This window comes from Atheta coriaria, unplaced genomic scaffold, assembly GCF_025399875.1.
Source record: "Atheta coriaria isolate IRGN ID8LTWV9N9 unplaced genomic scaffold, Caltech_Dcor_3.1 hic_scaffold_7_pilon, whole genome shotgun sequence".
Taxonomy (NCBI): Eukaryota; Metazoa; Arthropoda; class Insecta; order Coleoptera; family Staphylinidae; genus Dalotia; species Dalotia coriaria.
This window is the reverse complement of record NW_027045449.1, coordinates 9,665,630-9,682,762: the sequence shown is the minus strand read 5'-3', so window position 1 is coordinate 9,682,762 and position 17,133 is coordinate 9,665,630. Positions and strand designations below refer to the sequence as shown.

Below are 17,133 nucleotides of genomic sequence, written 5' to 3'. Positions count from 1 at the left end.
AGATAAAAACATAATAGAATCATATTTCTTATAGAAAAGGGTCAAAAAACGCGACTAAAAGTACTAAAAAGTGACATTTTGGTAAATGGCCATTTCTTCCAATCGCGAATATCCCGTAAACCAAAGACAAGACTGACGCAGCGTCTTAATCTTACTCATTCTCTGGCAAGATAGGATAAATAAAACGGAAATCTGAGAGATGAAATTTTAATTCTTAAGAAAAAAATTGCCAAGGGGGGGTGCTTGATACTTTTTTTCGACGATTTTTGATAATCAATATCTCTTAAACTAAAAGCGATAGCAACCAACAAATTGCTGATTATGAAAGACTGAAACATTCTCTATCAGATAAAAACATAATAGAATCATATTTCTTATAGTAAAGGGTCAAAAAACGCGACTAAAAGTACTAAAAAGTGACATTTTGCAATTTTTGGCCATTTTCTTCAATCGCGAATATCTCGTAAACTAAAAGAGATAAATAAGATCTGATCGCAGCGTCTTAATCTACGGACTATTCTCTATAAGATAGGATAAATAAAACGGAAATCTGAGAGATGAAATTTTAATTCTTAAAAAAAGATGGAATTTAAATATAATTTAATTTAATGGGGCATGAGGTCGAAAAACGCGAATGATAGTGCTAAAAATTGAAATTTATCAAATGTTTCCGAATTATTTTAATTGCGAATATCTCTTATCCATACAGATTGCATTACGTATACAAGCTGAGAGCAAATAATCAAATAGTAAAATGTATTTAAGAAATGCTTACATTCGAATTCGATGCCAAAGGCTCACACGCAGTGGAAGGTAACCATTATCCCTTTAATATAAAGGATAAACAATGTACCTGCAAGAACGCAGTGACATATTAGTTTCAATGTTCACAAACCTATAAGAAAGTAGTAAAAAAGTAGTGTGTCGATTAACGAGAAACGTTTCACTAGTTGCAATGATAAGAACATATCGACGAAAACGCGGTTCACACACCACCGAAAAATTCGAGGATAATTATATGAATTTAGATACAAGCTAAATACCGCAACGCCGAAATAAAGAATTGAATCTGAATAGTCATTTAAATGATAACAATTAGTAGATACAAGCTCCACACCACTTTTAATACGTGTAAGCACATGATATTAGGGAGTTATAGAATTAAATTACCTTCATCATATTAATAATTTTAGACCCATGCGGCATTTCACTCGCGTTCACATACGCACACTTAAATTACAACACATAGGTACACCCCGATTAGAATTACAATTCTTATACAGTATTGCTAACGGCCGCGCAATGCAAACTACGAGCCGAACGAGTGTAGGCCGCGCCAGCAATAAAGCGAAGCGTGCAGAGTTGGCGCGCGTAGCACTGATAAACAAGTTGTTTTTGTAGAGATATGAATTGGAACTGTGTGCATGTATGCGCGTGGTGATACAACTGATAAACACGGCAATGGTGAAGACAATAATCATTTCATGTTAGCATTCTAAAATGTAAAAGAAGCATTGACTAAATATGATCTTTAATTAATGTAAATTTGTCTTTACGCGCACACTAAGAATTAGCAAACAAAATGCGAGCATCTTATTTCAAATGGAGCAAATACAAAAATAAGATTACAAAACTTTGATTAAAAATTGCTATTAAAATTTACTTTAGTACATAGTTCAAACATATGTTGAAAGGATAAATAAAAGCAATTACCAGTTCAGAAGTACTCGTACACATCACAACACACAAACCACACGACAAAACACTATTTGCGTTGGTTAACACTAAAACCATGGCGAGCACACTACCGAAAGCAGCAACAACCACGCGACCGCACGGAGAGCAGGACCAGACTGAAGCGACTGAAGCAGCGCTGCGCCGATCGTGCTGGCATCCTGCGCGCAGAGCGCAAGGTCAGTGCGCGAGACGACGTGCGCATATCGATAGTCTCCTAAAATGCAGTCATACCATTTGTTTACTCCTAAACTCAAAATATATACTAAACGGGAATAGTAGAAATAAGCAATATTTATCAATCTGCTAAGATACCAAAATTTCAGCATATGACTGTAAATAGAAACACCACCATAATACATTCATCATCTATTGTAGTTAGATACATTTATACATTTATTTTATAATTTATGGATATTATATTGTGTTTTGTTGATGATTACCAAGCAGCAAAGCTAATATTGGTGCTGGAATCGACCTTAGTTGGTGTTTTAGCAAAGCTCAAATGTTTTTCCAGCCGCGCCCGTTCCATATCCAACTTATCCAAAAATTGCTCAAACTTCTCCAACAGATTCGTGCCCACATTGGCAAATTCTTCCCACACAATGTACTCATGCGTGACCAAAACGTCTATGTTCTCTTGTGAGTCGCTGATCCCAAATATTTTCTCTTCATCCAAGAAATCGACAAGAATGGCAATCATCTGCTGCACTTCGTTATCGCTGAATGCATCATAAAGATTAACACTATCAATACTGTAGTTCCAAATGACTTGGCACACCAGCATAGAAAGCGTCCAATCATACTGTCCGTATTGATTCAACACGCCGATCAACTTCTCGACACCATTCTGCTCTTGGAAAAGTTTGCGGTTTTTCGTATCCGACATGAGATTCACAAACACGCCAACGGTGGTTTTAATCAGGTTTATTTCCTCTGTGGAAAACAAATGATTATGTATCATGATCTGTTGACTGATAGGACAGTCGTGCAAACCTCCACTTAGAATTTCGATTAATGAGTTGAAACTATCCGAGTCTGCGACGTAATCGCGTGTAATTTTAGATCGGGACAAGTTACCCAATATTCTCATCGCTTCAATGACATTCTCCTTGTTGTCGCACGCAATGTATTCCGAAATAGCTGAAAACAGACAATTTTCAAATTGAGGAATGATGTAAGTTTAAATTGGATTCGGAGCGTTGATGTATTATTAAATGGCTCGGGTTATGAGAAAAAGTGGGTGGAAAGTAGACTGGTCACGTTTACCTTCCATTATATCGATTTGTTTAATGTGGAAAATGTCTTCGTCCAGATCCGGTGAATAGTAGAACGATAAGTTATTCATCGTGCTCAGAACGGACAGGACTAACTCGTTGTTTTTCTTGAACGGATTGCTGATCAATACTTTTAGAAATTCATCGATTAGTTGCGAACCGTATGCTTCGTTCATCGTTTTGCCAATGTCAGGATTTATCGCCATGTTTGCTATTATCCTGATTATCTAGAAAATATAAACACCGTTATTTAAATTCCGTATATGTATTATTATTCAATAAGTATACCTTAATCATCACATCTTCCGAATTGGTATTTTCAGTGTTCTCGCTTTCCACACCCATGGAACAATATTGTAGAGTCCTTTCCAAGTAAATGCGCCACAAATTCAATAAGGATGAAATGGAATTACTTTCGTTATAAAACTGTAAAATAGTAATAAATAATTCATGTTCATGTGGCTAATCAATGAATATCTTACTTTGACACGAGTATTATCCAAGTTAGCAACAATATTACCCATGGTGTACGTGAGCCTCACAATAATTTCTTCATTTCCAGGATATTTATCAAAAAGCCGCACAAAAATACGATAGATATCTTTATAACTCGCAATTGCGTCGCAGCACCCTTCATTAGTGGAGATGGTGCTGAAGATACGTGAAATGTTACTGATTATGTCCAAGTCGGTTGTGAAAATGTCCATTGTAAGACATAATTCAGGAATTGCCTGTGACGTTACGAAATTTTCGTAGATATCTTCATCAGAAGCAACGTTTCGCAAAGCCCCGGTTAATTGAAACAAGGCGTGGTTAGTTTGTTCCGGTATTTGCAACTTTTCCAATTTCTAAAAGTAATATTAATATTTTGGATAAAAGGTCATTGGCATCATGCGGGTGTTTAATATAAACCTACCGCATTATTCACGAGTTTGATGTGTAACACCATCAATGGTAGAATGCCTAACGATAAGATTTTTTGTAAAAGTTTCGAATTCATTGTAAGAAACTTAATCGATCCGTAACCGTAGACGCATGCTTCGGCATCGTCCAAAGGGCTGGATCTTCCAATAGCGTCCACAAAAAGTTCTACAATCAAAGGGCAATGAACGATGAAAATAGTGTGTCGAGAATTAAAATTTCATAAATCACCTAGTAAATTCTTATTGAAGAAAAGTTGGTCGTTCCTGTCATTCTTCGAGACTTTGAATATTAATTTACACACGCCGCTTAAATTGTTGCCGGTGACTCTTAGCTGAAACACATTAAACATTCATTACATGCCCGATATTTCCGACGGGGCGTCACCCCCGCGGTTGAATATGCTAACAGCCAAAATAATGCGGGCGATCGCCAACAGCAGTTCCTCGTTCTTGCTCTCCACATACTTGTACAGGCACTTCAGTATGTGTATTTTCATCTTGGAGCTAACTTTCGAGTTCAACATCCCCTCGGTTTCCATGCAATCATAGAGCGAGTTCAATAAACCGATGACCACCGGTTCGTTCACGTTGCTGTCCGGTGTAGGCTGGTGTGCGCTCTCTTTATTCAGCGAGTCGATGACCGTGGTGACGGTCAGTGGCGGCGGCGGCGGTAGCTTGCCTCGCGTGTTGCCGGCTAAAGGATAAGAAGAATTACGCCAGACCACCGGCTGGATATGAATGTAACCTGTCTGCCCGAACAGATTCTCCGAGCTGTTGACGATCTGCTTATTCTCGAAGATCTTGTTCAGATTCTGAGGTCCTAGAAGCAGACATTGCGAAAGGTTCTGCTGCTGGCGGAAGGGGCGGCCAAATGGCGTTTGGTTATGGTTGTCGTTGTAATCCGTACGTTCCTGCGGCGAGCTAAACGCGTTGCGTGTTAGCATTTCGCTCGCACCCGCCTCATTTTCCTCCGGCACTATTTCGGGAAACAAAAACACATTAAATAATTACACGAAACTATTACCATTAATAGTATGCATGTTAATGTTCTAGTAACAAGAATAGATGAATAGTTTTTATTACGATTGTCCAGGGAATACGTGTTTTTCCCAAGTTTGCGTTTTTGTAAGGTTTTTATGTTTTCCAGCGAAGGTAATCGTATCTTTTGGTGGGTTTCCTTGACGCCCAAATTAAAAATGCGCCCATCCGAGATTTCCGAAATGGAATTGGAGCGTTGGTGACGTTTTTGAGGACTTCGTGCGCTACCATCTTGGGGAAGCGGTGCATTTTCCGGTGTGCTCGGAGGAATTGAATGTTCTGCCTCAGTTTGCAAGTATTTCAAGCTATTTAAAAATACATTTTTTTCATAATTACATTGTGTTTAATTAGTAAATGGAAAAAATACCTAAACGAACTTGGTGGCCTGTTTTTCGTCCGCTTGCCGAATAAAAGACGTTCTTTATCGCGTGGCGTGAACGGTCTTTTCGTTTGTAGAGGCTTAATGGACGTTGCCGCAAACGAGTTGTCTGCCATTTGAGAATCTAGAAAATGTTTTAACGTTGACACATTTGTTGGAACTAATTGACGTATCGCGCGTATCGTTTTTTTTTTGCTTTTATAAATTTGCGTGTCATTCAACAATTACCAACGTCTTGTCATCTATCGCTAGACAACTTTTCGTATTATTGATTGTATTTAATTTCCATGCGGAAGAAAATTGTGACGGTCGCTCACAATGAGTATTGCAGTGTAAATGCATTCAAAGATAATTTATGTGAAACGGAAAAAGTAGGTTGAACCGGAATGGGTTCGAAACATGATCGAATCGTAGGGTGGCGGCAAGAAACACCGCAACGGATGTAGGTCGATGGGTGGTAGGTGTACTGCATGACAATGAAGGAGCAAGAACTGAAAATATTTTATAAATTGCTTTTGTTTGAATATTGTACAAAAACAATCCCTTGCATGTTGCATTGAATTAATTTGATTACAAACTGCAGTTTGCTTTGATCGTGATATATTGCACTTGTGTTTTTGTTTTGATATATGTTCTTTGAGCTCTACTCGTATTTTATAAATAAAAAACATTTTAGTATTGCAACTGAAGTTATAGTAAATGAAAATGATTTTATATTGTCCCTGACTAAAGTAAATGTAGTAAATATCAATCAAAGCATTAAATCGGGTAATATTGATCATAAAATGGTCTAGAGTCAATAATATTTGATTTAACAACTTACCCTTATAGCCAATCGTGCTTCGTTGATAATCTCCGCGCTTGTTTTCCTCGGCGGCGGTTCGTAAAACGGCAACGAAATCTTACTAATGGCGCCCGAACTTCTTTTATTATCCATTGCCACAAATATAAGCTTACACAAATTGATTAATCAAAAATAACGTTTAAAAACATTGAGACTACATCAATTTCCATAATATTCGTCGAATAACGCGTGTTTTGATGAAGTCAACGGAGTGTTTGTAATATGTTCAAAGCGCTCGAGCGTCTCAAACAAACTGAAACGCAGGAGCGGCGCGAAGAACCCTTCGTCCACACGCCACCCGGACAATAACAACAATTCCGTACACCTAGAATACAATTATCGATTATTTACAACTTAGCATGCAAAGCCGTCGGCGGCGAGGTGAATTCGTACGTGGAAAATGTGTGTGATGTGTTTGTGGGTGTGTGCGTGGCGCGTTGTTAGGAAACCGTTAAAACGACTTGGAAATAATCAATATTTTGAGAAATTACTAAGCGTCTAGAGATAGTTATGAGAAATTTAATGATTCAGCAATTTCCAATGACTTATAACCATCAAAAATGAAAGAATATTGAATTTACTTACCATTTACCAGTTGATAAAGTAAATAAAATTGAAGGAATGGTGAAGTAAATTAAATCAATTTTAATTCTTCATCCTAACCACCTGTATAGCACACACACTGCACACTGCACACTGCACGCTGCACTAGTCACATCTTGTTTTGTTTTTACTATTGTGTATCGAAGTAAACACATAATTGCGCGTGCAGCACGGTATTTTTCTGCGTTTTGTTTTCCACATTTTCCACATTGTTTTATCAACTATCAGCTAAGGTCGTAAAAAAGAACAAGCGACGGGTACCGCGTACTCTCTTTATTACCTTCCGCCGTTCTTACTTTTCACTGTTTGGTTTATGACTTTTAACAAGAACGTGCAGCGCAGTTGTGAATTTATTTACGTCTGTCGACTTCCGATAAGGTCTCAAGATCAAACATTGCTTTGGCAAGGTTTAGCAGTGGGGCTAGAAATTGCAGCGAGTGTAAAATAATGTTTGGCAACCCATTACTCTTAAATTGTTTAGTCTTATATTTAAGTTTATGTCTATTTATTTGTTACTAGACTCGAAGAACTTACCTATTGTTGAGTTTCAAGTTGGGTACCAACAATACAATAAAATTTGAAGCGATTATGAGCTAAAAAACACAAACACGTATATTTTTAAATTAAAAAAATAAAATTGTCATAATGAGTATTACTATTTTTCTGATAATTAATAAAGTATAAGTAAAATTTCATAAACTATAACATAAATCTCATAAAAATTCTTTTTTGTTCGTCTCATGAATTAAATTAATCTAGTTTATCCACATGAAACGAAATATCAGCATTATTATTGTTAATCACACGTTAATTATGCGTTATCATTGCTTGTTTGTTCAGAATTGATATTATACCATATTGAATATTAAAATGCACAGTTGTGTCTGCAAGTCAACATGAAACAGTCCATCATCATTACAATTTTCTTTGTTATAATATCAAAAGTTCAAATCACTAAGTGTGATGAACTACCGTCTGAAAATGAAGTAGACGGGATGTTTACTTGCCTCAGATATATTTTCAAAAACGGTTTACCTTTACTGGCAGGTCCTATAGATCCTTTAAATGTGGAGCACTATGAAATAGATTCTGAAAGTAACTTGGTATTGTAAGTTTTTCAATAATCATAAATTTTATATTGCTAATGTAATAATTTTTAGTGGACACTATGAAATAAATCAATTAATAATGACCGGCTTATCAGACTTCATTGTTGGCAGTTTTTCCACTTCAAACATTGATGACGAACATATTCTCCGCATTAAATGTAAGCTGGCATTTCATTTAAACATTACTAGCAACTATCGTTTGGATGGAAAAGTTGGAAATGTCGCATCAATAAATGGCGATGGAAATCTCGTGTAATAAAAATTTAGTATGCAATTTAAATCATTGTCTGAACTATGATTTTTTCAGAATGAAAACAAGTCCAGTCCAACTTGATTTAACAATGGATTTTGATAGCAGGTGTGAAAATCTGAAATGTTTCAAGAAAGCTCATGCAGATATTCATATGGAGTCTTCTGTATGTGACAATGTGAATATTGTGACTAGTTTAAATAATTTGCGATGTTTTATTTTAGGTGAATGTGACTGGATTGAAACCAAATGCACGGATGAGTTCCCTTATTAGCCGACAATTAACAGCAATTATCAACGATCTCTTCAACCACAATGCTGAAATTGTGGATGCTTTTCTAGATCCTCTCCTTAACGAGTTGATAGAATCATTGACTAAGATTGAAATTCCATCTGGATTAGAAGGAGTGGTGAAAATCTATTTATACTTTTTATGGATGTCTTGCAGTAAACAATTTGATGCCCTTGGTCATGCTATAGGTAAACAATAATATGTAATTATGTATGACTTTCAAATAAAAATAAAGAAAGTGGACAGCAAGTGAAATTTCACATAATATTTATTAACTCTACTATATTCAGAAAATGAGAGGCTCTATCTTCAATAAAAACCTCACTGTTTGCATGATCATTGTATCAATGATCATTTTTTATCATCACATCATTAGTTTATTCTTAATATTTACTTGTTTTTTACATAATAATAATAATAAAGAATAATATAAATATATATATAGATATATCAATAATTAATTATATATATATTTATATCAAGTTCAGAAATTTCTATTCTGAACTGTAAACCTTCAAGGACAAGGTTTACATTTATATAAGCGTGGAATTTAACAAAATGCCAGGTTGTTTTAATCATGAAGAATTTCGTGGCAAATATCCAACAACTCAATTGTTCAATTTAAAGAGAATGATAATATGGCACACTGTATAAAGAAAACAATTGTGTGTTGAATGATACAGTGCATATTGACATTTTATTAAATTCTTGCATTGGGGTAATAATCTCTATGGAAATTCGGAGTGCTAAGTACGCTTAAGAATTCTCCAACGCAATCGATCGAACCATGTAAATTATCAGTGGCCCCAACTGAATGATATTTTACCCATACGCGCATTATAGACGAAAAAATAAATATCTTTTTAATTTATACCTGTCAACATAGGCGTTATGAATGTTTGATATTAGATGTTTGATAATGGCCCCCAAAACAAATCTCGAATTGCGTTAGAGACATTATTCTCGCGCGCACTTCACTGCTGGCAAAAACAAAACAAACGACTGTTTTCCAATTGACAATCAATTCCACAGATTTCTTAATCTCTTAAATGCAATGAACAAATGTAACTCAGTAAAATTTTTCACTTGACCATAAAAATATCATTGTCCTGCTTGTCAATTGAAAATGCAACCTTTCGTTCGTCCGAAGGAAAATTTGTTGCCCCGACAGTTACTGAAAAAATGTGTGCGACTGAATCGTCACACAGCGTGTACATAAGTCAAAGAATCCGCTCATAGACAAAACCAATATTATTTTAACAACTCTCCCTCATTAATTTTACGTTTAACTTCATTGTTTTGACTTCAAACACCCTTATTACCTACGGATTGTTAATTATTACATCATTATTATCATTTCGGGCATGTTTACGCTTCGTCGTTTGGTTTCTCATCGAAATCAAAATTGAATAATCCATAAGTTCATGTGGGAAAAGTATGTTTCCATTTTTTATATATCAAGTTTAATGCCTTAACAACTTCGTTTATTGAATGTTGTGTGTGAACACGTACAATTAAGTGTCTTCGTCGTCAAGATTTTCTTATTTATACATTTTCTTTGCTTACGTGATAAACGTGTGGTGTGTTTATTAGTATTCTGTGTAGAATCGGGTGTACTATTATTATATTTCGAAAAGTTTCAAATAACAATCATTACATACTTAAAAATATCACAAAATTGTTGTTGATTGAAAAATGAGAAAACAAATGAGCCCGTGTTGTAAGATAGTATAATATCATCATCATTCCTTAGTTACGTGTGGTATTTTTTTTTTGCATCAATTTCTGCACCAAATATATACACCATAATTATCAATAAATAATCCTTATCCTTTACAATGAACTGTTATTATTATCGCCATTGTGTAGTATTATATATATTTTCTCGTAATTCTTAAGTTTGTGTTTTACTTAAATAGATTTTATAGTACATAATATGTGTAAGTCCGTTATTACAAAGTAAAATAGGGCTCACTTTATATGTTATTTAGAAATTCACTCTCATCTCATCGACATAATCTCAGGTAATTTTTGCAATTCAGATGTTATTATGTACTTACAAGTAAAAGGGTTAGTTCAATTTGAAAAATATTGTATGTATTATCATTACCTTTCTTCTCAGTGTATGAGTTAAGTTTAATTTAGTTTTATCAACAACAACTAGTTATTTTTTACCTTCATTTTGTTTGTGGTTTTAAGACGGGCAGCCTGCTTATGATGACTTGGGACGCGCATGTTTTCTTCCTTCGTTTGTTTGTTATTAAGTTTGCGATTTACAATATAGTTTAAATTAATAATCATCGATAACAACACAGGTTTCATTATGCGGCAATGTCACAAAACAATAAACTTAACACATTGATAAAAATTACATATTGCATCTAAACGTTTTGATTATATGTATATCGTGAGGAACACAAACTAGACTAACTAAATCGAAGAGGTAAACTGAACTGAATCTCGCCGCACAATGTACAAATAAAATTCTGATAACTCAACAAAACAGTTCTCGCATTATCTTCGGATCGTGTATAAAACTGGTTTCAAAGTTGTTCGTAGGACGTTTTGATGTTTCATTGTTCTGTTTGGCGATTAAAGCATTATGCAGTTCATCTTAGTATCGTATGAATTCATTTATATATCAAGTCGATTTGAAACACAAAAACTGACGAGTTAATTTCGAGGGTCTCTTGGAATAATCATAACTCACTAACATTCTGATTCGACACAGGCATGTATAATGTAAATGGAAGCCAAATTTTATGTCATTCTGCCTTCGACGATTGTTGCGATTCGCTCTTTCCTTTTTAGTTTGAATTTAATTTGATTGCGTTTCGGATTCGTGGTGTTTTCGTTTGTATTGGTTTCATTCGTTTCGGACATAAACATATGCATATACAAAGCGACTCAAAAGAATATCAAAGCACGAAGCGGCCGTCAAATTTTCTTCCTTTTGTTTTCCATTCAAGGGTGGCAAGGGGTACACAGATTCAAAATTTCATCAACCGGAGTGTACTTGTTGAAATAAATTAGTTTCTCTTTTCGTAAACAAAAACATGACACTAATTCTAAATCTACTGGTGTTTCGGTGTGTTCGGTTTCAAGAACCTTCTTTCATTTGATACTAGTCAAACATTACGATAGTAACTAGCTAAGAGTTAAGGGACAACATGCAAGGATATCATTTACAATTGATATTTCTAGATGAAATTATTTCTAATGTTTAACTATTTTAATATACGGTTTTCCATCATCTTCTACGATAAATCGTTAATTATGTGATTAGGTTTTAACTGTTAATTCAACAATGCCGCTACTCTCGGATTACAGAATGCGCGCGCTAGCAGGAGCAGCAATTGAGAAGCGGCGTCCGCGTCAGGACATCGGTGATGCGCGAGATAAACCCAAGTCCGGGATGGCGTGGGAGGGTGAAATCAAGAAATCGAACGCGGTGCGCGGAATTGAAGTTGCCAGAAAAGCAGAGACCCATTTGTGTTACGCTTGGAAGCTCTTTCGGCTTGTACGACTTATACGCCCACTCAAATCTCATTTCTAATTCGCCATAATTGTGTGGTAATACGTAAATATATAGTAATTTATAATCGTTTATAGTTGGTATTTTTATTGGTTGGTATTAAAAGGGAAAGACCTGAACAACTTACTTAATAGTACGTAACAAGTGTGTTATTATTTCATAGGTTTTATATAATATATTTTTGAATTTTTTAGTGTTTTTGTGGGTTTTTCTCATTTTTGTTCGTTAGTCATTTAAATGTTTATAATAATTGTTAATTCATTCATTAGTAATTTGGTTAGATTCTAACTTTAAACACTATCAATATTAGACGAATAATAAAGTAACTCATCGTTGGTTTATCGTTTAAGTTATATGCGAGTTTCATCATGCTTGTCATTGAGTTTGCAAATTTGTTGCACCCTTTCGCCTGTTCGAGTAGTGTTCAGTTATCAATAGTAACTTATTAACTATGTACAATTTTTAATTTCTCTTGTGTGTGTGGCGCCCGATGCACGCTTCGCGCGTCTCCAACCGCAAATCGTACACTCGGCGTGTGATAATCAGAATTAATCGTTTATAATATTGTAAGAGAATAAAGTGGCGGGCTACGTCGCCAGCTGTATAGACACCATGCATACAGACCACCCATAAATACAATATCACATCCAGAGCTCCATCCTAAACCCCATCATTTATCGTTAAATAACTTCTCGGACATTTTTTTAGAACAATTTTTCTCCAAACATTTGTTTCCTACTCTGTGCATCTTCGTTCGATTTCAATTGTTTAATTTACTAGTGCTATTTATCTAAAAATGCGCTTTTCAGGAACATTATTATCAACTGTTAACTTTGATCTTTGTTTCGTAATAACTGGGAGATTATCCAAAAAACAGAATCAACATTTCTACACATAACTAGAAACACAAATTACTGAACTTACAACAAATCATTTCTTAGTTTATCCGTTGTGGTTCCAGTTATGAAAAATGTCAATTTTGACAATAGTCCTTTTTGTTTTGTTTTGACTAGACAAAGAAGTCTGCAAAGATGCTAATACAATAAAAACAATACATCAACCAATATGGAAACAAAATCGATTTGCAGACCTTTAACGATTCAACGGATTCTTCTTTTCTCTTTTTCAAATTTAACAAAATTTCGATTCGATCGTAAATAATTAACACAATAAATCATTTGTAATCGAGTGCAGTTCGAAACAAAATTCACACTCAAATAATAATCACAGCAAATAATAGTAAATATTCAAAATGATCACATAAAAGTTTACCAACATCTCCCTTTACAGCTTCGGCCGACCAGTATTACAATACATTACTATATTTTGTTCGATATTTCACCTGGTTTCTAAACCTGTTTGTCGTCGTGTGCCACTGTTTCTGACATATTCTTCGTTATTGGTAAGTATAATAAATTAGTTTTCATTATTTTCAATATTAGTATTGTTATTGGGACGATTTGTTTTTAAATTTTATGTGTAAACGTCTATAGTTATGCTTATATCCTTAAAAATATCATTAAATATACGGGGGTGGCTCAGTACGAGCCCGGTTAGGGCCGTTTCACTTAATTATTCGTTAGTTGTCTGTAGATATTTAATCCTGCCATCATCTTCCATCGGTATCGTTATGCGCTTCTATATAATAATGGCGATACCCAAAGTCGAATACAAAAATTATCGTCATTTCTTCGTCACAATTTACTTCTTCACAGACCATTCCAGACTCTTAATCAGGGCTTAGACAGATTCTCGAATAGTGCTCTCTCTCGTCGCTCACGCATTCACGCAAATCAAATTCTCATTCATTGTAAATTTCTTGTTTCTAACTACTTTTCATGTTTCATCATTTAATATAATAAATCCTAAGTGTTCAATCGAATTTGTTTTGTTTTTAATGTTGCACCGCTCACGGCGGGAACTATCATCGCGTTCCCTTCTCGACCAGTTTGTCGAAACTGAACCAATTATGTATAATATATTTATGTATATATATAATATAGTTATGTATAATATATAACACAAACATTTTTTTCGTCATTATATGACCGTGTCGTTATTATGCCTAATTTAATAATAGAATATCATAATAATTAATTGATTATTAATTAAAAAAGTTCCTATATAAGTATATAATTTATAACTTTCTTCGTTACTTTTTTTGTTTTTTTACTTTTAAATATATATTTATATTTCTCGCAGGCTTTTCGTCATCAGTTGCATCTTCGTGTGCGCGTCGAGCGTGCGGAGCGCTTCGGCGAAGACAAAAATGAATTCCTTTTCCGAAAAACGCGGCCCAACTCGATGGTGTCATGTAGAATCACCGAAAAATTGACCGCTGGCGGCTCCGCGCGATCGACACGATGTGCAGCAGCTGCGGTCCACTTGCTACTGCGGCTGCTGCAAGTAGGAGGCAAGGGCGGCCATGACGGGGGCGGGCGGCAGTGCGACGGGGATGTGGTAGTATTTACAGACGGGACGCGAACACTGCCCCTTGGCAGCGTCGCGACACACGGCCACTCGCTGGTCCACCACTTCCACCCCATCACCTGCAAACAAAATTCAACTCATTAGCCAACCCCCCTACAGGAGAAAACGCCATAAACATGAAAACTTAAAACACAAATTGCAAAAGAAAAGAAGTTTTCAAAGTGCGCGCGACTCACCCTCCTGAAGATGAACAAACTTGCAGGCCGGCCGATTACACAGACCGCGATTAAAATCTTGGCACACCGGGAGGGTGTCCAGTAACTGAAACACAAAACATTTACAATAAGTACCATCGTCGGCAGCGCAATCAACGCAAATAGTTAATAACTAGCAGTAATGTCTAGCACATGTATTCGGAAAATCGGAAGTCTTTTTCATTTCGGCTATAAATTCATATTATTTTTGGCTTTCGATTAGAGATCAAGAACAAATACAATTAAAATTAGGCAATGGAGATCGTTTTCGGCAAGTATTTCATAAATAAAAAAAGGCAGGCACGCATAAAAATATTTAACAACCAACAAAAACTAATGAAAAACTCTTAATTAGAGGCATACAAAAAGCACTAATCTTCAGTATTGATCACTAATAGAGATATTAGATATTAATCGAGAGATATTAAAAGGACAATTCGCAAAAACCACAGAAATTTCAACGCTTTTGCATGCCAAAAAATAATAAAGAAAACGTCGATCGTATTCCAAGCATTCTGCATTTTCGCATCTCTAAAGCTCAACAAAATAAAACAAATTTCGGTTACTATACACATAATAATCGATGAGGAGGATGTAGTATAGCGAAATGAAAAATAATGTTTGATAAGCGATTGGTAACATTAAGTATCTAAAGGAAGCGTTTATTAGCTTCGGTTGGCCTTTCCCGTAGGCGTAGAGCTAATCAACAAAAACATCAATCAATGATTACATAGTAAGGCCAGAACCACAAAGCGTGATGTTAATTTCTTCGTGTTGTTGGAAGAAACAAAGATGTTTAGCGCATTTCATGCAGAATGTTTGAAACCATCGTCGCATTTGAATTAATGAAAGGTAGATATTACGCAATTTTGAAATCGATTAATAATTTAGTCATCTGTCAGAGAGAGGTTGATTTGCAGCAAATTTCTACGTTAAGAGGAATCATCTCTGACCCTATCGCGATGGATAAATTTTGTTCAAATTAAATTGAAGTTAATGAAAAGAAAGATACAGATGAAATTGCACTCTTTCGAGGTGCTCCTAAATCTATAGAAAGCTAGAAAATCAAGTTCAAGTAAAAATAAATAAAAATTAAATAAACTAACAAAAATCAACTGCAAACAGATTGTGATTATTTGGTTAGTCGTTCGGCATCATATTTAATTTGGTTTTAATGTTGCACGTTACTCGTTCTGATTAATAAATGCATTAAAAAATCAGTCACAATATGGTTGCAAATTGTGTGTAATTAAAAGCATCAAAAACAGTGCACAATATTTGATTCGGCGGCAGCGACACACGCAATTCGTTACGATCAAGAATGGACGGAACACAGAATTTTCAAATGCAATTAGGCGGCGGCTACTATTCACAAGGCGGCGGCGGCGATCTAGGAGAATCAAAAATATTTCCACCAAATGCAGGAAGCAATAAAGTAGGTCGAAAGTTGGTCGAGACGAGCAAGCCGTGCTCCAAGTGAAATATTGTGCATTGTCCTCGTTCGTACTTTTCTTTAATTATACTTGCTGGCTGTACTTGAGTGTGCGCATCTCTAAGGACGAATCTCGGCCGGCGAGACAAGTCGGCGATAATTACAGCTAGCGGCGGCGGCGGCGGCCGTACAGCAAACAGGTAGAATCAAATTAAAGTGAATACCTGTCCATGTTCATCAGTGTAGATCACAAAAGGGGCGTTTTGGGGCACAGGCTCACCATTGTCTAGGGCCGGCGACATGCAGAAACCAGCAGTGCAGCAAGCCAAAGTCATCGCAGCCAAATTTCAGCGATATTTATATATAATATGTATATTACGGATAACGGTTACAGCAATTATAAATACGTCAAAAAAACCCACCGTACACCACCACAAAGTAAATTATAATGCAAGAACGTGAGCGTGTGTGTTGTGTGTTTGGGTCGGTTGATCAACAAAATGGTGTCGTATTCAATTCGGGGTTGTTGATTATCACATGTTACAAATGATTGTCGACACATTAAGCACGTGTATAGAGAATGTAATTGAATGGGAAGACAAATTAAAGTGTATTGCAAGTAATGAGCATAAAATTGGCAACAAGGGGCGACGGTGGGCATACCCAAAAACCACAAGGTTTCCGGTCAAGAGTTGATTTTGATTGATTGATGGGTGGTGCGTCGTTTTCACGATGAGAGCACAAATTTAAGTCGTCGGATGGCAAACACACGACATTTGAATCAAGAGAAACATAACGTAAGCATGAAAAAGAAAAAGCAATCAAATTAAAATCCAATTGGAATCAAAAATGAAAAATTCTCGTCACAGTTCTCATACCCATTCACTTTAATATAAAGAGAAAACACGACACACTTGTTGAAAAACTACAGTTTTGTCTACGAGAAGCACGTAATTGGCAACTAATCTGAAAAGCAAAATTTTCAACTAAATTCAACGTTTGGTAAATGAGTTTTGTGAATGGCGGCGTTGTT

General features: G+C 35.6%; 3 protein-coding genes across 8 annotated transcripts in view; 1 reads left to right on the top strand and 2 right to left on the bottom strand.

Annotated features, from left to right (window-relative positions):
* Positions 1–2,088: 2,088 nt before the first annotated feature.
* LOC135795938 (armadillo repeat-containing protein 2) lies at positions 2,089–7,123 on the bottom strand. 3 transcript variants are annotated; one of them, XM_065307764.1, is made up of 12 exons: positions 6,781–7,123; positions 6,175–6,520; positions 5,340–5,476; positions 5,018–5,277; positions 4,342–4,910; positions 4,164–4,266; positions 3,928–4,100; positions 3,494–3,859; positions 3,300–3,437; positions 3,004–3,238; positions 2,731–2,877; positions 2,089–2,670 (listed from the first exon to the last, which is right to left on the bottom strand). In XM_065307764.1, the coding sequence occupies exons 2-12, from the start codon at positions 6,286–6,288 to the stop codon at positions 2,174–2,176; spliced, it is 2,739 nt and encodes a 912-aa protein (XP_065163836.1). In that variant the 5' UTR covers positions 6,289–6,520; positions 6,781–7,123; the 3' UTR covers positions 2,089–2,173. The 3 variants fall into 3 exon arrangements, with proteins under 3 accessions (XP_065163836.1, XP_065163837.1, XP_065163835.1); XM_065307765.1 differs by lacking the exon at positions 6,781–7,123 and having other exon boundaries at positions 4,342–4,628; positions 4,680–4,910; positions 6,175–6,711; XM_065307763.1 differs by lacking the exon at positions 6,781–7,123 and having other exon boundaries at positions 6,175–6,712.
* Positions 7,124–7,688: 565 nt separating this feature from the next.
* LOC135796283 (uncharacterized) lies at positions 7,689–8,698 on the top strand. The gene is made up of 4 exons (XM_065308226.1): positions 7,689–7,906; positions 7,959–8,159; positions 8,215–8,323; positions 8,382–8,698. The coding sequence occupies exons 1-4, from the start codon at positions 7,695–7,697 to the stop codon at positions 8,646–8,648; spliced, it is 789 nt and encodes a 262-aa protein (XP_065164298.1). The 5' UTR covers positions 7,689–7,694; the 3' UTR covers positions 8,649–8,698.
* A 5,694-nt stretch (positions 8,699–14,392) lies between these two features.
* The window catches only part of LOC135796282 (splicing regulator muscleblind), a 116,986-nt gene continuing 114,245 nt past the window's right edge, over positions 14,393–17,133 (bottom strand). For all 4 annotated transcript variants that reach the window (XR_010549301.1, XR_010549302.1, XR_010549304.1 and 1 more), the window contains 2 exons: positions 14,651–14,735; positions 14,393–14,533 (listed from right to left, as the gene is read on the bottom strand). The gene's annotated coding sequence lies outside the window, so the exon portion shown is untranslated. The remainder of the gene's footprint in view (positions 14,534–14,650; positions 14,736–17,133) is intronic.